Here is a 24,179-nt window from a genome sequence, read left to right on the forward strand (position 1 = left end):
GATCTTCTACATGGAGGACAAAAAGCATAGCTTGAAGATCTTCCAGATGGAGGACAAAAAGCATTGCTTGAAGATCTTCCACATGGAGGACAAAAAGCATAGCTTGAAGATCTTCCACATGGCGGACAAAAAGCATAACTTGAAGATCTTCCACATGGAGGACAAAAAGCATAGCTTGAAGATCTTCTGCACTGTCTAAGAAGCACAACCAACTTGGCATGTCCTACTAAAAATTGATAGATTATGCTCATTATACAGCAATAATGGTAAGGGAAATATTTTGGAACACGATATGTATACTAGCAGTTCCTAATGAGCAAGAATGGGAAAGTGACACATTTATTTCATTAATGGCATTGTCTTGTGCTTGCATACATGCCAACCCCTGACAAGGAAAAAGAGTAATCCAAGTGGACAAAAAGAGGAATCCAAGCAGAAAAAGAGGTATCCACAAAAATCATGCTAAAAATTCAATAAACAATGATTTATTTCCCCCTTTCGTCTTTTAACATCCTTTACTGCTTCAAGTTTTCATATGTAGCACTTTTAGCTTTAAAATGCAACAGATTTTCAAGTTGCATTTTAAAACACTTTGTACTAGCTGAGACTATAAATGTTTTGCACACCAGTAGAGCACAAAGTACTGGGTTACCGAGCCGGATCTGAATTCACTTTTGTTTGTTAACAATACTAAACAATCTCTCACAGTCAGCATTAGAATGGTAAAGAACCAATATTCCTTTCATAACCTGACAAAGAAGAGGAACTTTTTATCTTCCAGAGATTGTGTCTTTTAGCTGGGAAATAAGGTGCCACTGCACATCAACTCTATCTGCATTAAGTATATTGTCAGGTAGAATCCCAACTTTATACTTCAGGAATTCTCCTTCCAGATGATCCAAGGTAGACAAGGATGGTAATAGAAAGGGAAATCTCTTGGCAAAGAATCAAACACTTTTGAAGCTTTTTGACTGTCTCTCATTTACATCTGCAACTGAAGCATTTAAAAGCACTTCATCTTGACAGGGGAATTTCTGGAGCATATAATCACAGGCTGTAGATTAATAATCTCCAACATCATAAGACACCTTCACAGATAGAGTAGAATTGTGTTTTATGAATTTTCTTGCTTCTGCACCAATAGCAAGATCTTCACTATCTTTCTATTAAAAACTCGGTAAATAACACCTCTGCATTTATAACATTCATGTCCGCACTTTAGTTCTGCTGCAGATAAGAAGTTACCTTAGTATTGGAGTTCGAAAGACGAGCTAATTCAATGGGTTTCTTTGTTTTCAAGTGTTTTTCCAAATAAAATTTACCAACATGCCCAATTTTAAAATCGTTTCCGCACAGACTGCAATGAGCATGATGCTGCCCTAGAATACAGGGATTCATATCGTTGCTTAAAAATGACCCGTCATACATGTACTATATAGTACATGTATGACAGCATAGCTGCCAACCTTCAAGGCTCACAATTAGTGAAAATAGGGATAAAAAGTCGTGAATTTGGACATAAATTCGTGAAAAAAATACCATGATAATAACTCCATCCACTCTGACCACTCCATCCTCTCTGACTGTCAATACTACATTATATCAAGTTTGCAAAAATGCTTGATCGTAAATTTGTTTTCTAAACAGTTCAGACTTCTTGCCTACTGGTTGATCTTGGTGACTAAAATTGCTGACAAATTTTCTGCAGCTAAGGAGGCCCTAAAGTCTGTCTTTTTTTCCTCACTGAAGAAAATACTCTTTTGCTGTCACTGTTGCTGTGAGGAATGCATAGGAGCTGCAGCATTTTTGGTTCTTCCACAGGAAAATTTGGAAGCGATTTTCGAGTCCGGGAACATTTGTCAGAACAAATATTTAGCATGGTCTCCAGCTGATAAAGGTAGATTGTGTTCAATGAGAAAACTCACAAATAATGCTTCAGCATTGGTAGCCTGCAGGTCTTCCGCCAAAGGTTTAAAATATTCCAGAGTTGAAATCTGCGAATTCTTAATTTTCCCAACTTCTACGTGTTTTTTGCAACCGACATGCTTCCTCACATTGTCTCTGCGATGGCACACTAAGTGCAAAAAGCATGATGAATATCAATGTTTAATGGCAGAATGCACGGCCAAGTTTTGATATATTCCAAATTAAACTTCACTTTTTGAGTAATACATTTCTTTTTCCTTGGTGGTGAAGACATTTTCAAGATCTTACATGCGATGCTGAACAGTAACTCAAATCAGTGTTGGTGACACATGCGCTGAGCAAAATTCCGGTTAGGCCCCAGTTTGTAAAACTACTCTTATACATATAGATTAAAATAGGCTAAAATGCTTGCTACCGGGCGAACTGTACTAATCAGCTGTAGATCTACTAATATCATGACCAGCAGTACCGGACCATTTCGGCAACTGCGAATATCACGAATAGCGCTTAACGGGAAATCGGTTATTTTATTAAAGATTTAAAATAATTGAGGATTAGAGAATTCGTGAATTTTTGGCTTGTGGCTTGAATCTGTGAATCGTTGAAAAAATTGTGAAATTCAAACCAAATTCATGAGGGTTGGCAGCTATGTGACAGGTCAATTTTAAGCAATGATATGAGCCCCTGTGCCCGAGAATGGAACACTGTATTATGTCATTCATGTATTGATCTTTGAAGGATTCTTTTTTTTGTCTTTTCCTGATCCACCTGTGAAATTCTCTGAAAAAATATATGTGCTCTAACACAAACATCAACTAGAATACATAACAAGACTTTTAGCGCCAAATAGTAAAATTATTTCCACACAGCCTTCAATAGATGTCACGTGATGCTGCCCTTGTGTCCTCATCTTTGGAGGATTCTGTTATTTTTTTGTTTTGTTTATTTTTGGCCTTTTTCTAATCCATCTGTGAAATTATTTGAAAGGAGATAATTTTGCTCTCATACACGCATCAACTAAAATAAATTATACTTTTTAGCGCCAAATACCTATAGACTGGTTCTGTACTAAATATAAATTAGAAAAAAGAATCTGCAAGTAAAGATTAAAAATTAGAAAACCAGTCTGTTCTCTCCTCACAAAGCCATACAACTGCTAAAAATATAATACGTGGTCAAAAGTTTGAAAGTAGAACCAGCATGTTTCTGGGTAACAGGATAGTTGCTATAAATAGAACATAATACTGTTAGGAAAGTGCAAGGACAAGCGTACTCTTATATTGTAGTTATGTAGAAGCCATCTTTTCTAATATACGGTCTGTGGGATTAATGAGATGTTAATAAAAACAAGAAAACAAACAATTGATTTTTTGGGGGAAGGTGGATATACCGAAAAAGCGTAATCCATATACGTTTATGCATAAGGCATAATTTTGTGAAGAAAAGCATAATGATTATGCCAAAAGCATAATAGTTGGCATGTATGTGCTTGGGTGAGTTTTGGATTGATCAAGTACATTTTGGTGGTTTATTCTTTGTCCTGGAGTGAACAGCAATTGCATACAATGCACTTAAGACAAACACAAAGAAGCATTATCATATTTATTGTTGATGGTTCAATACAAATAAGAATAGACAACAATTATTAGCTTGTTTTAGAAGCTTATGCAAGATTTTATGATTTCAAAGAATATGCTAGTACCTTAATAACACAGGTACAAACATCAAAAAAGACATATGAACAAATAAATGATGTAATCCAGGTGAACAAATTGGTAGCTCAAACTGTTTCTATTAAACTATTTAAATGTAAAATTCTGAAACCTGTTGGAATACTGGCAGCAGCTGATATTTTTTATTCAAGATTTTAATTAGGCTCCCCCACCTCCAATTACAAAACTAAAAAGTAATTTATCATTTCTAACCCAATTAACTGCAGGGAGGCCAAAAAAAAAGCCATCTTCTTCGCATTTCAGAAGAAATGTAAGATTTTAAATTTGCCACTTTGGCAGCTATGTTGGATGCAAGACTGGCACCATTTTTATTAAGAACAAACCAGACACCATAAAAAGACTTTTTGGTCAACACTCCATGTTGGTAAGACCAACCAGACACCATAATAATAATGTTGATATAACTTTCCATTCAGGAGGATATCAAGATTTTCAAGCTGGTTGATACGGCTACTTTATTTAATATAGACATAAACATCAATGTAATCTAGTTACAAATTATACCTCATAAGAAGTATTTTTAAACCACCATGTTGATATGTTTTCAGGTGGAGTTGTGATAAAGATTTTCAAGACAGCCACCCCTCTTCTGATTTCAAAACCCAAAAGCTTAAAGGACATGAAAATGACACAAAACTATTTCATTTATCATTTCTAACCTAATTAACAGCAGGTGATCCCTAACAATGTCATCTTCCTTGCATTTAGATCAAACAGACGTTTCCAATGTAAATGATGAGAAAAACTGTGGTTGTCTTCTGGTTCCTAGAAAAGTCCATTTTCAGTGAAGGGGTTGGAACTTTGGACTGCACATGCACAGAAAGTAAACACTATGTTTGCATCCAGTTTGTTTAATATCCAACTCTATTTCCAAAATATTTTTTAAAAAACAAAATATGTCCCCAAATTTGAAAACAACCACAGCAAGTAGTCTGAAGAATTGTAAATTTATTACACAAATTTATCAAAATAGACTCACTCACATAAATATGGACAGTGTTAGCAGAAAAACTTTTGTTTGAAATATGAAGGCGAGTGTGCCTGGGACCCCCAAAAGATAATCAGGTTTGAAACTATGTCAGTGAATTAAATGAATAAGTTTTGTGCATTTTTCATATCATTCAGGCTTTTCATTTTAAAATCAGGAGTACAAACTGGAGGGGGGGTTAGAATACTAGAGTATGACAGTAAGTATAAAGTGCAGTGTAGCAGCGTGTTATAAAACCCCACTTGCACCTAATTATCAGGGTCTAACATTTCATTTTCATTTTATTTTATTTTTAAATTTCAGCTAAACCATTTTTTCTGATATTTATTTTGTGAGAACTAAAAAGAAATTTCTAATTTCTCAAGCATGTGCACTTTTTTGCAGCCACAGGGCAAAAACAGTTTCACTGGGTTGTTTGTTGAGTATAAATCAAAGATATCTGAGTGCTGAATGTAACAAAAAAATGTACAAAAAGTAACGGTATAACCCATTTTATGTACTTTTCTGTCTTTTTCCTTTTTCTGAACTTTTTACCACCATATAATTTTATCTATCTGCATGCCTTTAATGGCCTCTTAAATGGAAATGGTTATTCACTGAAAAAATGTGAGCTACCAAAATGTTATGAAATGACAAAGTTTCCCTTTGGGTAGTCCATCAGACTTCCACACGTTAGAAACCTGCCCACCCCTGGAAACACTTGGACAATTTTACAGGGCCCTCTTGTTCCCACAAAATAAAAGCAAATTTGAAATTGCAAACTAGAAAACATGGTCAAAACTCAAACAACATTTCAAAATGCTAGTAAGCAAACATCTCCAGATATCCTGGTTTGGCATATTTTTAACCAATTGAGCAAAAATGTAAAATGTCAGAACAAAATAAACTACAGTGAACAATTTAAGACAAAGTCATTAATGGGACAAATTCTCTTTGATTCTGATACAAATTTCCAAAAATTCAGATAACCCATTATCATAAACAATATCTTCTTATCATATAGAACATTACATTTGCTAGTAGTTTAAAGAACCACAAAACACAAAATCTGGACATGTGATTTCTTTTGACTCTGAAATACATCTGGGGACCTCAGAAATGATGTTATGGTTTTATAATAAAATTGTGGAATATTAAAATATATGAAATGTGTGAAACATCATTAATAACAAACAATACAGTCTGATATATTTCATGAAAACATTTTTCATGCAAAGTTCTACATACTGAGTGAAAATGGGCTAAGTTTTTCTTTTTATATTTATGATATTTATTGTATTTATATCTTTTTATGAAAATGGATAATTTTAAAATAAAAGTTGAAAGCTTTGAATCTTTCATCCCAAATTACTAGAGCATTTGCATTATCTGTAGTTCTAGCCAAACAAACAGTAATATTCTTCACCATTTCAACAATATAATGGCATTTATTGATGGATATTTTGTAAATAGCTGTAAAAGTTCTTTATGTGGCTTTTTTATGGATCTAGGGATCAAGTAACAAAAGATTTTTGATGCATTTAAATGTTTATTTTTTCTGATTTAGATTAGATGCATAACAAAAGTCCCTAAAAGTGACTGACACTCTACTGTCAGAAACAAAAGTCCCTAGAAGGGAGTGATATTCTACTGTCAGAAATAAAAGTCCCTTGAAGGACTGACACTCTACTGTCTGAAACTAGAGTCCCTTGAAGGGACCAACATTCTCCTGTCTGAAACAAGAGTCAACTTAAGGGATTGACATTATAATGTCTGCAACAAATTTACAGTAATTCAAAATAATAGTCTTTCTTTTTTAGCTGGAAAGTGTTGATACCATCTGTGCTATTCCTCAGTTATAAGAGTTTCAAATTAGCCACAGTGGCAGCTATGTTGGATAAAAGATCAGCATAATTTTCATTGGGAACAAATCAAACATCATTAAAAGTTGATTTTAGTCTGAACCCATTGTTGATATGAGCATCCATTCAGGAGAATTTTTGAGGTTTGATTGGCATCATTTTCATTCAGGATAAACTAGATATCATAATTAGTCTTTAAGTGAAAAATCCCATGTTCATATGACTTTCCATTAGGAGGAACTGCCATGGTGGCCAAATCATTACCATTTTTCTTTAGTACAAAGTAGACATCACAAGATGTCTTCCAGTGAAAAACTATTGTTGACATAACTTGATATAAAGAGCATTGGTGGATATTCTGAAGATGGTTTCCTCATGATGATAACTGATGTTGGATTGGCATTTAATTCTTACCAACCAGACACCATAAGAAGATTTCTGGTGAAAACCCCATGTTGATTAACTTTCTGTTCAGGTAGATAACAAAATTTCCATGGTGGCTGTCAGATTAGTAGCATTGTCAGTTAGGAGCAATTAAACATCGTAAGAAGTATTTTTGTAGAAAACCCCATGTTGATATGACCATGCATTCAGTGGAATTGTGATAATAGACTTTCAAGATGGCCACTGTGGTGGTGGCATTATTGGATGTCAGGGTTCAATTTTTTCATTTAGGACCAACTGGACATCACAAGATGTCTTCTGGTGAAAAACCAATGCTGATATGATTATTCTGAAAGAGTAGCAATAACAAGATTGTCAAGATGGCTGCCATGATGGCCATACTGTACATCAGACTAGCACCATTTTCAAAAGAATCAGAAAGACATCATAGAAAGTCTTTTTATGAAAACCCATGTTAACAAGACCATCCATTCAAAAGCAGCAATAAGATTTTCAAGATGGCTGCTGTAGTGGCCATATTGTATGTAACAACTAGACCTTGGGATGAATGTATGTGCAATGTTTTATGGCAATCCTTCAAGTAGTTTGGAAGAAGTACTGACAACAAATTGGTACTAATAGTTGGATGCCAGATGCCAGACAACAGGTCATCCCATAAATTCATCTCCTCTATGATCACTAGCGCTACATATTTGGAAAAATTAGCAGTATGTATAAAGTCTCTAAGTTTAGTATGCTGCTGTATCAGTTTTGGTAAGTAAAATATACAGATGGATGAATAACAAGCACTGATAAAATAAAAAAAAATAAGATCAAGACTTGAAAAATTAACAACATTTCCATAACAAAAATATCTTGATACTGTATACAATTTTCAGATTACTGATCAAAACATACAAGACTAATATGAAACATGCAGCATGAATGCCAATATGGGCTGCATATGCATACATAAATATGCACTGATTTTATGAGCAAAAATTGACAATCGAATAGTCTGGTTTTGGAATATGAATAAAACTTTCAGCTTTTAATTGACATACTGCTGATTCTAGGTAATTATATTTTGTATGTAAACCTTGTCAATAAATTCTCTCATCCTACTGCCCTGGTTCAACAGACAAAATCTGAATCACCTGACGAGCTCTCTGCACCTTTAGCAACTCTGAAACAAAATAAAGTCTTTAGTTATAGTCAACATTTTTATAAAAGTTTTAATATTTACTGGCAACAATCAAATATATTTTTAGTCAAAAAAGAAGCTTTATCACCACAAACTTCCTGTAATGAAAGGTACTATGAAATTTGGACCTTTAAGTTTATCTGAGTTAAAGACAATCCATCCATGCACTACTTATGACTGAAACTTGGGTGGCATTATACGGTGGCAGAAAAATCTTGCAGGCCAGGACAAGTTGGAAACTTTGCTGGACAATTTAATTTTCATTTGCCCAGGATCTGGTATAAAGTATGAAGGAATATTTTTTTTCTTCAAGTTGCCTCCACCCAAATATTATTAGATTCCATCTTATTTCACTGAAGGGCTGTGTAACAATATGTATGCATCCATGCTTTTACGCATACATGCATCTGAATCATATACTATGACCAGAAATGCCCCTTTTATGCATACATGTATCTGAATCATATACTATGACCAGAAATGCCCCTTTTATGCATACATGTATCTGAATCATATATTATGACCAGAAATGCCCCTTTTATGCATACATGCATCTGAATCATATACTATGAACAGAAATGCCACAGATATTCTCAAGCAAACCTGTGTTAATGAAGTTTATTAACCTAACAACTTCAAGTGATTAGTGCAGACATTGATTTTGTTGTGAACTGTGTAATGATTGTCTCTGGTTCATATAACATAAATGACTGAGTGTCAAGATGAGATTTAATTTTAACTATCAGCCAATAAGAGAAAAAAATTAAATGTACTCTCATCTGTGATTAGTTGACACAAAATCTCATGTGCGTGAGTTTTATATTCTGTGGACAGAGGCAGACACTTATCGTACCTAGGGATAAGTTATATAAGGTAGATATACACTTGTCTTACATTGGGATAAGTTGTATACGGGTAGACATGGATATACACTTGTCAAACATTGGGATAAGTTGTATACGGGTAGACATGGGTATACATTTGTCATACATTGGGATAAGTTATATAAGGGTAGACATGGATATACATTTGTCATATACAGGGACAAGTAATATACGGGTAGACACAGATAGACACTTGTCATACATTGGGACAAATAATATAAGGGTAGACATGGATAGACATTTGTCATACCTGGGGATAAGTTATATAATGGCAGACATCAATATACATTTGTCATACCTGGGGATAAGTTATATAATGGCAGACATCAATATACATTTGTCATACATGGGGATAAGTTATATAATGGCAGACATCAATATACATTTGTCATACATGGGGATAAGTTATATAATGGCAGACATCAATATACATTTGTCATACATGGGGATAAGTTATATAATGGCAGACATCAATATACATTTGTCATACCTGGGGATAAGTTATATAATGGCAGACATCAATATACATTTGTCATACCTGGGGACAACTTATATGAGAATAATGTGGTAATTCCATATTTTTCCAAAATACACCACTCCCTCGATAACTCGCGAACCCACTTATAATGCAGGGGTTCGGCGTGGATCCCATTTTCTAGACCAGGAAATACCCCAAAATTTGATCTTTATTTTACTGAACTGGAAGAAAATCGCGATCAAAATTAGTAACAGAAACTTTGATATTTCACTCATTTTATCGTCGAAAAATGGTAGATAGGACCATGAAATTTTAGTTAACATTATGAAAGTACCAACTTTTAATAAGAGGTCATATTTTTGTTATGTTTTCTTTCGAAACGACATCGTTAGTACACTGTAAATGACATTATTCAACAACATTTCAGTCAATGAAAATGTCATGTCTAGTGGAGGCAGTATTTTAATAAATAAAAACCATTTAAATTAATTTATATCAAGTGAAATTTGTGTTTTAGTTCTATCTTTTAGATCTGTTTAATCATAAATGCAACGTGTGCTCTTGTATTTAAATGCAAAATGTGTATCTATTGTAACAGCTATGTCTGCGAGTGTTCTCGGAGTACCTAATTTAATGCCTTCTGTGTTCTGACTTGTACTTGTTCTATTGTTGTGCTGATTTAAAAACTGACCTCCTTTGTATTATCATGTTAACTGCATCTTTTGTATCAAATAAAAGAGGTGGAATAAAAGAAATGTTAAAAGGCATGCAAATCCTACATGCGTTAAGATCTAGCAGCCCTGATCACATGTCTGGTGAGTTCATTTAAATTCATCAATCGAACACAGTTATAAGTATTATTGTGTACGTAATGTAATTTAACTACCTTAAATGAACCTACTCAGTCATAAACGAGATCAAAGAGAACAAGGCAACCAAGTGAAATGACTACATAAAATAAAGAGCTTTGTTGCAACGAAATGGATCGTTGTGGAGAAAGGAGTTTCATAGAATTCTGAATTGGTGCTCAGAGATGAAAGAAGTTTAATTATTGGTTGCAATGAAATAATGTTATCAATATTTTAATAAATGAACAATACAAAAACTGAGTATCGAGGTAGATGATTGTTTAACAAATAAATGTCTCCAGTCTTTGATAAAAGGAATCTTGGTTTTTGCGATGTCTCAACCATTAGTCTGGTTCCATGGTCCTCACATCCCGCTTAGGACTCTGTTATCACTCACCATGCAAAGACCCAGACTAATCAACAACAACAAAAAGCAGTGATGCAATAAACATACGTTTTCGCATACATATGAAAATTGTTGAAATCAGTTGGAAAAATGTCATTGATCGGTTAGATTTTGGGCATCTTGAAAATAAATGTAATTTATAAGAATAACGAACTTATTTAGAAAAAGTGCTTTGACAATTAACCTCAGAGTGATTATAAAACAAGTATTCAGTCATTAACACACACACACACCACTGCGGTAGAGGGGATGGCATAGTGGGAGAACCCTCAGCTACTGGCTTTCATGTATAGTGCGGTTTATGTTTTTGGATCACGTTGTACGTGAGTTAGCAAGGGAGAGATGTGGATGTATATCTGTGAAAGGTTTGGTCTTAGAATTATAAAATCCCATCAAATGAGTACCACAGGAGTTACAACATGACCACTGACACAAAACTATGCAAAGTAAATTTATCTTAAGCATTTCAAAAGAGATCATATCCCAAGGTTCCATGTCTGATATGACTTTACTTTCCAGTCAGGACTGGACTAAGTTGGCAAAAACAGAGAAGTGAGTGTAAAAAATACAAATTTTTAATGTTCAAAATAGTAATATTTTGCACATTTTCATATTATTAAAATACTGATGAAATGCTAATAAAACTTTCTAAAACTAAAGAACTTTCTTTAATGGGAAAGATGACACAAAACTCGATGTTTTACATTGACTATCAAGGCAAGGCAAAGATAACTCACTTTTTTTTCATAGTTTTTATGAAAAATGATGAACTAAAGGATAATGATCTCCCAAATTGCCCCTTACACAGACAATGAATCACATGGAAACTAATTCATCTTGTATCATATGATTTGTATACCTGACTCTGCAAGTAGTCACGAAATAGCAAAGAACAAAATCAGAACTCAGACTCAAAGTGTCAAATTTAATGATCTTTTTTAGAATGTCTTAAAATAACTTAAAATTTGCATGTAGGTAGGTATTCAAACAAAAAGATAATGCCAACATGTTCTAACTCCAACCTCAGATAGAAAGAAGTTAGTTTTTGTACTCGGGTTTGTAATGATAAGGTCTGAAAATAACACAAAAATCCCAATTGGAAACATACCTGTTTCTGGAGACCACCTGTCATTTAGAACCATATTCTTGATAAACTGAAACTTTGTTATACAGTATGATGAATGTCAGTGAGACACTGTGTACAGAGACAACATTTTTTGTTATGGGGTATGATGACATTTGGTGAGACTGCACAGAGATACCAATTTCACTGTTAGTTACATGACATTTAGTGAGACACTCTCTACAGAGATGCCATTTTTTGTTATATAGTATGACGACATTAAAATACTCTGTATTCAGATAAACTGCTATGGTGGCCTAAGTGGTTAGAGCATCCGCCTCAGCTGCAGAAGGTCATGGGTTCAAACCCCAGCTGAGTCGTATCATAGACTTTTTAAAATGGTACAAACAGCTGCCACACTTGGCGCTCAGCATTAAGTGGTTCATGTTAAGACTGGTCAGCCTAGAGTCAGGATAATATCACAGGATGGGACATGATGCTACATGTCTGTGGCATGATGCCCCAGTGCTAGGCATCACTACAAACTGCCACACTGCAGACAACATAGCGATATGACTGAATAATTGTTAAAGCTACATTAAAAACACACTCACACAGATTGTACTTTGATACAATTCTTTGCCATGTAGTATGATGATGTTAAGTGAGATGCCATTTCTGAATCTTGTATTCTGCCAATAGTAAAGTGTTTACAACATTCAAATAAATTCCTTTAAAGTTTTCTTCTGACTGCAAGGTTTTCTACATATATATTTTTGAAACCTTGTAGAACTTGAACCCAAGAAGAAATGCTTACAAAAATTTCTACATTTTGTGATAACACTGTTCAGTGAGGCTTTTGGCAGCCTTTTAAAAGTCATTGTTTTAAAAGGAATATATAACACATACTCTCTTCATCCATATCAGCTTCCTCTTTAGACTCAGCTGACTTCATTATTTCTTCAGCTTCAGAAAGAGTTTTCTCCCTTGCTCTGCCTCTTAGAGGTTCTAGATATCTTAATAATATATCAAAATCCTCTTCCCCAATCTGAAATGAAAAAGTCTTAATTAATAATATATCAAAATCCTCTTCCCCAATCTGACATGAAAAAGAGAAACAAATTGCACAACTTACATTCTTGCTGTTTGACCAACCGTACCTGTACACCATCATGAACTGCTGATCAATTAATATTGTTCTCACAAGAAGTTTAAGTCATTTGGGATTGCATGATAATTTATATAAATGACAACTTTTGGGGGAGATCGATAGTTTGTTTTAATGACATTAATTGAGATAACTGGAATTTAACTCTGCTTTGTAAAGATGGTGACTAGAAGTTACAAACAGCAAACTGAAGTTCAAAATAGTTGGCCTCAAATCTGTAATTACACCTAAACACACTGTGAAGTTATGTTCCTGTCGCCTTACCTAAATTTCAAGCCAGTTCCTGCCCCCTTTTTATTTCAATATAAACCTTGTGTAATCAAAGTATAATGTTAATTTTTGTGCAGATTGTCCTTTCAGTGACAAAGGTTATAAAAAGAACTTTTCACAACTAATTAAAATTCAAAAAACCTAAAAATGTAATTTTTCTAGCCCAAGCAGAAGAGAATTTCAACACACTTGATGGTCCATTACTAATTACATGAATATTTTTTTTCCAGTTTTTCGTCCAATGAAAAGAGAACTTCTACTGTAAATAATTTCATCCTTGTTATAAATAACAAAATTTTTACTGAAAAAGAAAACTATCACTTATTGATCGTTCAAACATTTTAATAAAGAACAATTTCTCAGTGACTTATATAAATATCCATGGAATATATGATCCAAAATTTGGATGATGTAGATGAAGCTCTGAGGGTGTGGACTGACTTATTTATGGATGTAGTATCTAAGCATGCACCACTGAAGTACATCAAGTAAAGAATGAAATCCAACCTAATTGGTTTACTACTGAAATCCTAGATGCTACGAAAACATGACACAAATTCAAGGCTATGGGGAAACCATGCACAATATAAAGTATGGAGAAATAAGATAACAAGTATAATTAAAAAGCTATCAAAAAAATTTATTATCAATCATTGCTTGAAAACAAAAAGAGCAACACAAACTCCATTTGGAAAGTCTTCAATGAACTTAATGGAATAACACACAAATATCAGACAAATAAAATTCACTAACTTCTGGTAAATGACACCATAGTCACTAATGACACTGAGACTGCAAATGTTTTCAATGATTTTTTCACCAACATTACCACAAAGGTAAAAGAACCAGCAGTAGGAAACAACTTTAATGAACTGAAAAAGTTCTGCAGCAGCAAATCTCAAAGGAGGTATCTTTCTCTATCCCACCAGTATCAAACAACTTTGTTAAAAAATGTCTCAGTGAACTTGATACCGCGAAAGCTAATGGACTTGATCAGATTGGTCCATGACTCATTAAATCTTCTGCCTCTGCTTTTGTAGATAGCACAATAATCATAATCAATTTATGTATTGCAACCTCATCTGTCCCCAAAATAGGGAAAACTGTAAAAGTAACTCCTATTCACAAATCTGGTTCTAAGGATGATGCTGATAACAACCGACCAATCTTAATACTACCAAGCTTGTCAAAATTGATTGAAAAACATATCCATGACTCATTCATGTCATATTTAACCAAACACTTGCCGTTACACCCAAATCAATCAGGCTTATAACAGAAACATTCATGTGGGATTGCCTTGATCTCCCTAGCTGATAAATGGCTTCAAGCACCAGACCAAGGTAGAATAATAGGATCTGTATTTGTAGATTTCAGGAAAGCTTTTGACATGGTGTATCATGAAATCCTTTTGAAGAAAATGAAAATTTACCAGTGTGATGAAAGCACAATTAGATGGTTTACTTCACACTTAAGTGAGAGAACACATGTTTATATAAATAATGTTCTGTCTGAACCTGGAGCAATTAGATATGTAGAACCACACGACTCAGTTCTAGGTCCATTATGATTTATTTTATTTAATAATGACCTACCACTTTTACTAAGGGACCCAATATCATATACAAATCTCTATGCAGATGACACAACACTGTCATACATCCAAAACACAAAGAATGAATTCAAAATTTCTATAAAGGATGCCCTAAACAAACTGGAAAACTGGTGTACATGCAATCGCATGGTGGTAATTACTGGTAAAACTAGAATATTACTTATCTCAACACTGCAAAAAAGGACAAATCTTGATAGTGATGAATTATGTCTGACATGGAAGGATAAAAGTTTGCAAATAGTCTGCCATGACAGACTACTTGGTGTTTTGGTAGATAATAACCAAACATGGACTGAACGTATCAAACATATCAGTAAAAAAGTTAATTCAAGTTTACTACTTCTCAGTAGGATAAGACATTTTCTCCCTGAAAGGCACAGAAAACTATTATATAACAGTTACATACAACCCTATTTAGAACACTATAAATTATAATACAGTATGGGGTAATTCAAATGATAAAAACTTAGGACAGCTGGCACATATTCAAAAAAGAACATTTGGACTTATATCAATCCAGAAAGAAAGGAATATTTAGCTGGTTAGTTAAAAATATTACCTATTAAAAACTGAATCTGTTTGAGAAAAGCCAAATAAATGTACAGGATATCCAATAATAGTGCTCCTGAATATTTACAATCACTAATCCAGTATAGGCTACCAGGCAATACTGTCCACCTGCGATCCATGTCTACCAAACAGTATAAAATTCCCAAACCAAATAAGGAATTATTTTTTAAAAAGTTTCCAATACTCTGGAGCTTTGCTCTGGAATAGTATTCCAGTTGAGATTACTCATTTCCTTCTTCCAAACCCAATATATCCAGTGGCTTATGAGATGCAGCTTAAATAAATAAATTTGTTTGTATGAGGGCCTCAAGGTAGATTAGTTCTTAGCTAATTGTGTTATCCTCTTTAAATAAAGTCATTATCCAATAAACAGATGAAAAGAGGACTTCTACTGTACAGAATTTCATCCAATAAACATATGACAAGAGAACTTCTACCATACAGAATTTCATCCAATAAACATGAGGACTTCTACTGTACAGAATTTCATCCAATAAGCATGACAAGAGGACTTCTACTCTATAGAATTTCATCCAATAAACATGACAAGAGAACTTCTACTGTACAGAATTTCATCCAATAAACATATGAAAGAGGACTTCTATGGTAAATATCTTCATCCAATTAAATATAAGAGAGGACTTCTATTACAGAAACATTTCAACTGTTTCCTATATTCAAGTTAGTTATGCTAGTTTATACCTTCACTATGCTACACAACAAATGTGTGGAAGCTAAAACAAAGAAGTTTACATTTTCGTTATTTTTAACAGCCATCAGTATTCTGATCAGCTGACTTAATAATACACAAAACAGTCTTTTTTAAGTTATAAATATTTAACTTTCTACAGTGGATCTCACTTCCCTCTATTTAAGCCAATTTCATCCTATTATGGCGGAGACAGGTCATTTTGTTCAAAATATCAGTCTCCAGAACTGAAACTGTTTCATACCATCAAAAATATTTCACTGTAATTTCCTGGGATTACTTAGATAATTAACAACTAATTATAAATGACTATGATTACTGACTGTTATCTAGGGAAACACCGCAGACAAGAATATTTACACATTATTCTGCATGCAAAAATGAGCTTGTAGACTCAACCCAGATACTGGTGAAAACATCCCAAATACAATCAATGACAATAAAATGTTAACATTAAGTGAATTAATATTGCTGAGAAAGACTACACTTATGCAAAAATTTTCACACACTATGGCCCCATTATATTTCAAGGAATTATTTGACGACAGAAACAAGGCAACACTCCCAATTTATGATCAACCACCTTTCCATCCCAAAACCAATAATGAACTCTTAATGAAATGTTTTCAATATTCATAATCACTAATTTGGAAGAATTGCAAAGGAAATTATAAAAAATAAATGCATTTAATTATAATCTAATTCAATGGATGAAAAGTGGAGACTAAATGATCTGACAAGTACAACTTAAAGAATAAATTCACAAACTTTCCATTTTGTTGTCTCACTACTTTTGTACTGTATATACACAATGCACCTAGTTGGAACATGTTGAATTAAATTTTCTGTTTATTATTCCCATATAAAAATATAGATTATCATCAATGCTTTTATGTGTTTTTGTTAAAATGTCTGTTTATTATGTCCGTATATAAATATTGCTTAATATTAATGCTGTGTGTGAGGGCCACAAGGATGATTAGTGTGATACAACTAATTGGGTCACCCTCATTAAAGAAAATAAAATTATCATTATCACATGTCTTACTAAGTTCTGAGCCCCTCATAAATATGCCTTAAGCTCTCTAGTGTATTTTCATACTAACTACTAAACCACCATGGTGCCTGCCTCCATTAAGTTGCCTCTTAAGGCAACTTAATGGAGGCAGGCACCATGGTGGTTTAGTAGTTAGTATGTCTAACTCAAAATTAAAAGGTATGTCCTTGGGCAAGGCACTCTACTCCAGTCCCCTTGGCACCAAATAACCAAATGTGCTGCTGTTCTGTAAAACACCAAACCAAACCTGACCCAGTTCTGATGTGTTGTAATGTGCCAACATGTCAGGATCTGTGATGCTTGCTTGTAATCACAAGCAAAATGAACATCACAAGAAAGTGAAATGTCAGTACAGTATGTGACAGCAATTCACTAAATATTCTACATGAAACCATAAGGAAGGAGACCCTACTTTGTCTTTGTTGTACACATTGTGTAGCAGCCAGACTTGTCGCACTTTTTGAAACTTCCAGTTTTCCCCATCTGACTGCCATTGCCGGAGGTAATCCAGAGCATTAGTCTGGGAATCAGAATCCGATTTCTGCTTCAATGTCTTTCCTTTGGACTTCATCTTCTTTTTCTTCTTGCTTTGCTTGCTGCATTTTTCATCACTACTTTGACAATTTTCTTCCAGTGAATTTTTATTCTCACTTATCTCTTTGTCTGGTTCAGTGTCAGCAGTAGATTCTACAAGTACTGGAATGTGATAATCAACTTGCTTATTCTTGTCTTTATTTTTCTTTTTCTTCTTTTTAGTTTTCATTATGTCTGATACACAAGAACTTTCAGCCTCTATGTTTTCTTTAAATATTCTACTGTCTTTATCATGTTTATGCTTTTTCTTCATTTTAATTCCAATACTGTCACTCTCTGAGGTGTATAACAATCTTAATTCTGAATCATCTAAACCTACTAGCACACTTGAATTCCTAGACTCGCTCTTATCAGGACTGTCAGTTTTTTTGGCTGTGTGGGTTTTCTTTGTTTTCTTTCTGATAGTATCCTTTTTATTTGTTTCTGAAAATCCTACATCAGAAATTGCATGCTTCTTTAATTCCTCTTTGAATAAATGGTCATCAGTGTCCTTTTCTTGTTTTTCTGGTGTGTTCTTTTCAGTAACTTTATGTTTCTTCTTTGTTTTTCCAATTTTTTTATTTGACTCCATTTCAGGCAGTTCAAAGCCTGAAACTTTATGGTCTGTAGAAATTTTACTGACATCACTTCTATATTCTTTCAAATCTAATGGTTTCAATTTCTCCTCTAGACTGACAGAGACCGCATTCTTGTTGTGATGACTTGACTTCTTGTGTTTCTTTTTCAACTTTTTAATCTCCACTTCATCCAACTTTCCATTTTCTTCATCTCTCATTCGTTTCATTGTGTGGTAGGTGTTATGTCTTTTCTCCGAACTTCATTAACCTGCAAATTTTAAAAAAATAATGTATTTTACAAGTTTGAAAATAATTCACTGATAACAATGAAATCATGAAAGCAAGTACTATTATTTAGGCACCCTATAATATTTCAGCAGGAAATGGGTATCAAGCTGAAACTGTAACCAGTCAAAGGCAAAAGAAAGGATGCAACAAGAACTTGTTATATCAAAATTCAATTCTTAGTACACTGACAGTAAATAAAATTTCATCTTCAAGTAAAATTGAAGGGAATGTCATCTTTAATGTTATAAGAACATTGCTAGCTTGAAAGCATAGTGTAGTTTCATTCTCCATTTAATGTCACAACTTTTTTGTGTTAATGATGAAATCAGAAGGTAAAGAAATCAGTACATTCAGTCCTAAGTATGCCTTATGCTGATAAGTAAATTTTATGGACTGGTAGACACTATGCTTGTAAGCCGTTTTAAATGGCCTTGTTATATGCATATATATATATGAGCTGTGTTATACAAGTATATATGAACTGTTATATGCATATATATATATATATATATATATATATATATATATATATATATATATATATGAGCTGTGTTATACAAGTATATATGAGCTGTGTTATATAAAAATTAAAATATATATGAGCTGTGTTATATATATAAAAGGTACAGACATGTACGAAAGTGAATTTTTACATTGTAGTAACCGTGTGTACAAAACAAAGCATAAAAGTCATGCCATGGTAGTACAACTTGAATCTTCAGAATATTTTGATGTTTTACTTTGCAGTCATCAAATTTTGAATTGTACTCTTTTCGTTTGCTGATATAACAACGGAGAATGTAATCAAATAAATTAGTCCAACAATTTTAAATGTTCACAGAAAAGTATTTTCTTATTCTGAAACCAGTCAGAAGAGAGTATAATAACCAGTCAGCAGAGAATATAATAACCAGTCATAACCAGTCAGCAGAGAATACAATAACCAGTCAGTAGAGAATATAAATACCAGTCTGCAGAGAATACTGAAACCAGTCAGTAGAAAATATAATAACCAATATTGTTCATGAGGACAGATTTATGAAAGGCAAATATTTAACATTTTCATGTAGTATGGTTGAGTAAACTGCAGAGAAAAATAGAGATTTTCTAATAATCAACAGTCACCGATTATTTTTATATAAGTATTCACTGCATGTGACCCCAGAACATTAATGTGACCCAAAAACGTTAACGTTTTAAATTAAGTATTCACTACCTGTGACCCCAAAATGTTATAAGTTAAAATAAGTATTCACTACATGTGACCCCAAAATCTTAGCAGTTAAAATAAGTATTCACTACATATGACCCCAAAACATTAGCAGTTTATCCTATGGCTGATTCAACTGCAGTAATATGGGCCAATTTTACACAAAACATTTGGTAAGCTGTGCCATTTGGTAACAGATTCCTTGAGGCTAATCTATTTATCTATTAATTTTGCAACACCCTTTTTGATATAGTACGAGCAGGTGCTTTATCTGTGTCATGATAAAAGCAGAATAGTCATAGGAAAAACATGAATATTCTGCGGTGGTTTATTTGAGTGCATGTGATGGGTTTGTCTCAGTAGTAGTTCTACAATATATCAACTATTATAAACATGTTGCTTGGGTCAACCCAAACAATATAAATATCAAGGTGGGCATCTTACATTGAAGGACTTGTCTCGGTTGAGGCTGGTCCTACAATGCAAGATATCAACCTTAATATTTATGTTTTAGGATCACCGCCAAACTCTGATTAAGTTGCATCATGTTTCTTTAACGAAATGAATTCAAAAAATACTAATACTGAAGAAAGCATTTTATGGCTTCCTTTCATTCAAGATACTTATCATCCTTTTCACTGATTTCAGAATTCCTGGCATTGTTAGTATTCCTGCCAAATGAAATGTAGGTCAACAGAACTTGAACAAACATCCATTTTCTTTTGTCAGAATTTAAGTTTAGGCATATGAGAAAAAGGACATCTGAGTAAGTAAAGCCAGACTGAAGCAATATGACTATAATTTGTAGAAAAGCACCAACATTGGATGTCTTGTGTGAGATATTTGTAAAAATCTAGCCTCTCGGTCCCCTGTTATTCGACAAGGAAACACGCTACCCAATACTGTTATTTAGGCAGTACGACAGAGACCCCAAAAATAAATATCGGGGCTGATGTCCTATACTATAGGACTAAGTAGATGTTACAGTTGATATATGACAGAAAAGGAATTGCAATTCACCCATGGTAACTTTTAATAGCATTAGCCATACTTTAATGAACTTGGGCCCATAGGTCATAAGTATTGCCCAATTACAATGTAATTTATATATTCACAAAAGTCAGTGAGACAGACAATTATAAAAGTAAAAATGGGGGAACTGATGATATCACATGCACTCACAACTAACATTTAATTGGAAACAGAGGTTGGTGTAGTGCAAATTTCCCCCCTTTTTAATGACATAATTGAGTGCCTGTGCAACAAGACTTATTTTAATGGTGTTTGGAGATGGACCCAAGGGCATAGTTCTGCACATTAAAATCTACAAGATATTTGGGAATCTGAATGTCTACAGTGCAGGATCAATTACGGCAGAAATGTGCACTGGAAAAGAGAGCCAATTAGAACGTAAGTAGTATTATTCTCTTGAAGCTCTCCAATGACTGCACACAAAACACTGTCACTCAGATGATTCCAGTCCACAATTGTTTTTACAATGAAAAAATGTCCAAATTTTTCTGTTCAACATTACTTGTTCAACAAAACATCTACGATCTGATACTAGTTTTTCTACAATATTTATACTTTCAAAATTTGGAAAAGATTTCACTTTAATCTGGCGTTTTAGTCTTAATGGTTTTAAAAATCGTATTCCTTTACTACATCTGTCTTGGAGTCTCAGTTTACATTTTGGTGAGTCATTCTACTTCTCTGGTTTTGTAGTCACCATTAAAAAAAAATATTGGTGCCTGTTGTTGAACCTTCTCGATTCTATCAACATCTTTAATGTAGTACGGATTCCAGACAACACAACCATATTCTAACACGGATCTGACTACTGCTTGATAGGCAGTTTGTCCAAATGTCTGCGGACAATGTCTAAGGTTTCCTTTTAGAAATGCTAGTGTAGTTTGTTTTATTGGTCGATTTGATAATATGCGATTATCACTAGAAGTCCTCAGATAGTGTTAATCCAAGACCAACAAGTTGTTCTCCACTTTCTTTTTTGTTTTGTTTGACCGCCGCCAGTCAAACAAAAAAAAGGTGGAGAACAACTTGCTGGTCTAGTGTTCATCCAAGATAGGGGTTTTTACTGACATGTTGTAGTATGTGGTTATTTAAGGTGTAGAGATGATTTTTTCTGTTTTACTGGTCATACACATGAGGCAACATTTAGTGGCACTGAAAGTCATACCCCCAATCAGACGCCCATTTTTCGAGGGCTGTGAGATCATTCTGGAGGTTATGAATCACTCTGGTTTTTAATTGTTCTGTAAGTGTAAAGGAGACAGTCGTCTTAACTTAAGTTCGATCTGGAATATCAACTTCTTGTGATCTGAAGGCATAATGATGTACAAACAAGTCAACTCACCTTATCCTGATACATTAGTTTTCAGTCAATTTTCTTTGATTTAAAGATGGCAAGAAAGTATCGACGTGCTTCTATTTTGGAGTCGACACTCATGGGCGACAATTTGAAATAATCCATTTCTCGAGAAATCCTGCGCAACAACTTAGAATTCCAATCTAAATTGTCGAGTTCTTTCTCAAGAAATTGCATGTTTGGGTTTACTTTTTGTTTAAAAGTCAGACTTGATCAGATGGCTTATTTATAGATTTTCATCGGCGCGCGCGCGCACGCACACACACACACACACGCACACACACAGCTGCATGGCCACAACAGGAATGGATTCTGGTTGATGAAATCTACACATGCAAGAGAGCAGCAGAGGGGCTGTACAGACCGAAACTTTTTGCACAATAAACCCCTCCAGGAAACTATTCCTCGATAGAGGGCTTATTTCGACGAAATAAACCCTTCTATTCAGAATACAGGACAAAAAAAAATGTCCCCCGAAAACTCGAAGAGTTTCCAGGGACAAACTCGTTGAGTTTGCACTGACAACTTGGGTTACTTCAATAAATCTGAAACAGTTTCCGTGGCGGGGTCGTTATTGAAAAATCCATGGGTCGGGTCCATCCCCTCTGCTGCTCTGGGAAATGAGTTTCCAAGGAAAAACATTTTTATGTTGCAAATAGTGTATCAAGTCCAATACGGTATCTTGTTCTGGGATCGTGTAAATTTATTGTCACAAATCCGTGAGGTTTTCTTTGAGCATGACTGAAGAAATTTTTAAATTTATTTAAATCCATATCGCCACCACACCAGGTTTGATGAATATTTCTCAGTGTATGTGTATCAACTCCATTGAATATCGCAAGAAGATTACAATTATCCCTGATTACTTTAGGAATTTGTGTATAACGCTGAGTAACATAAATCACATCAGTGTTTTTGTGACGTCCCCGGGAAAATATTCTTGCGGGATTTTTTTGCTTGTCCAACATAACATCATCATACACTACTAGGTTGTTAATTGATTCATCAAGATCCTCGACGCTGGGGGCTTCTTCGATATCAGTGATAAATTCAACAACATCCTCACCGTCTTTACTCAGCGCGCTTGCACTCTCATTAAAATCTTTTATAACGTTATAGCATCGTTGATCATCTACAGATGGAGCTATCAAATACAGTTTATCCCATTTCATCCACTTCATTATCAAGTTCAGCAACAGCTGTGTTTTACCTGAACCGGATGGCCCAATTATAATCGCGCGGATAGAGTTTGGTAGCACTGAATTATGCTTAACTGGCTCTTTCTTTTTTGTCGCAGAAAAATCTGTAATTTCCATTTGTATATAAAGAATAATAATTATGGATCTATATTGTGTGAAGTGTAAGGCACGAACCCCTACGAATGATCTAACAACCATTACAACAAAAAATAACAGACAAGCACTTTCTGGTAAGTGTACGCGATGTGGCACAAAAAATTTAGATTTCAAAAAAAAAGCGAGAATTTAGCGGAGGTGACATTGCAGCCAAACTTGGAAAGCTCCCCGGAACTCCCTGGGCAAAGTATCCCGGAGAAAAACATCTCCCAGGATACAATTACTGCGGTCCAGGGACCCGACTAGATATCAGACTTGATGAACAATCTAAACCAAAACCGGGAGAGTATCCGATAAACGCTATCGACGCAGCGTGTCACATACATGATGTTGCTTATCGAAGTAAAGATCTACAAGACAGGCATATCGCGGATGTGAAATTAATTCATGCACTAAGCGCCATAAAAAATAAATCATTTAAGGAGTCACTCGCTAATTGGTTAGTAAGATCAGCGATGAAATCTAAATTAGTATTAGGCGCTGGATAATTAAATAAAAATGCAAGCGATTTATTATTCCCCAATCGGATACTGGAGAGGTAACTCAGCAATTAATAAACTCGCCAACGCGGCATCAGTAACACGCGAGGTTGCCAAAAATTGGCTATCAAAACAAGCAATATGGCAAATCTACTTACCACCACCT

General features: G+C 34.3%; 1 protein-coding gene across 1 annotated transcript; it reads right to left on the bottom strand.

Annotated features, from left to right (window-relative positions):
• Nucleotides 1-3,514: 3,514 nt before the first annotated feature.
• LOC149806190 (uncharacterized) lies at nt 3,515-22,284 on the bottom strand. The gene is made up of 4 exons (XM_089951104.1): nt 22,168-22,284; nt 17,557-18,563; nt 12,665-12,803; nt 3,515-8,058 (listed from the first exon to the last, which is right to left on the bottom strand). The coding sequence occupies exons 2-4, from the start codon at nt 18,520-18,522 to the stop codon at nt 7,994-7,996; spliced, it is 1,170 nt and encodes a 389-aa protein (XP_089807230.1). The 5' UTR covers nt 18,523-18,563; nt 22,168-22,284; the 3' UTR covers nt 3,515-7,993.
• Between the last annotated feature and the right edge of the window lie 1,895 nt (nt 22,285-24,179).

The sequence above is a fragment of the Sinohyriopsis cumingii genome, chromosome 2 (genome assembly GCF_028554795.1).
Source record: "Sinohyriopsis cumingii isolate HCF-2022 chromosome 2, ASM2855479v2, whole genome shotgun sequence".
Classification (NCBI taxonomy): Eukaryota; Metazoa; Mollusca; class Bivalvia; order Unionida; family Unionidae; genus Sinohyriopsis; species Sinohyriopsis cumingii.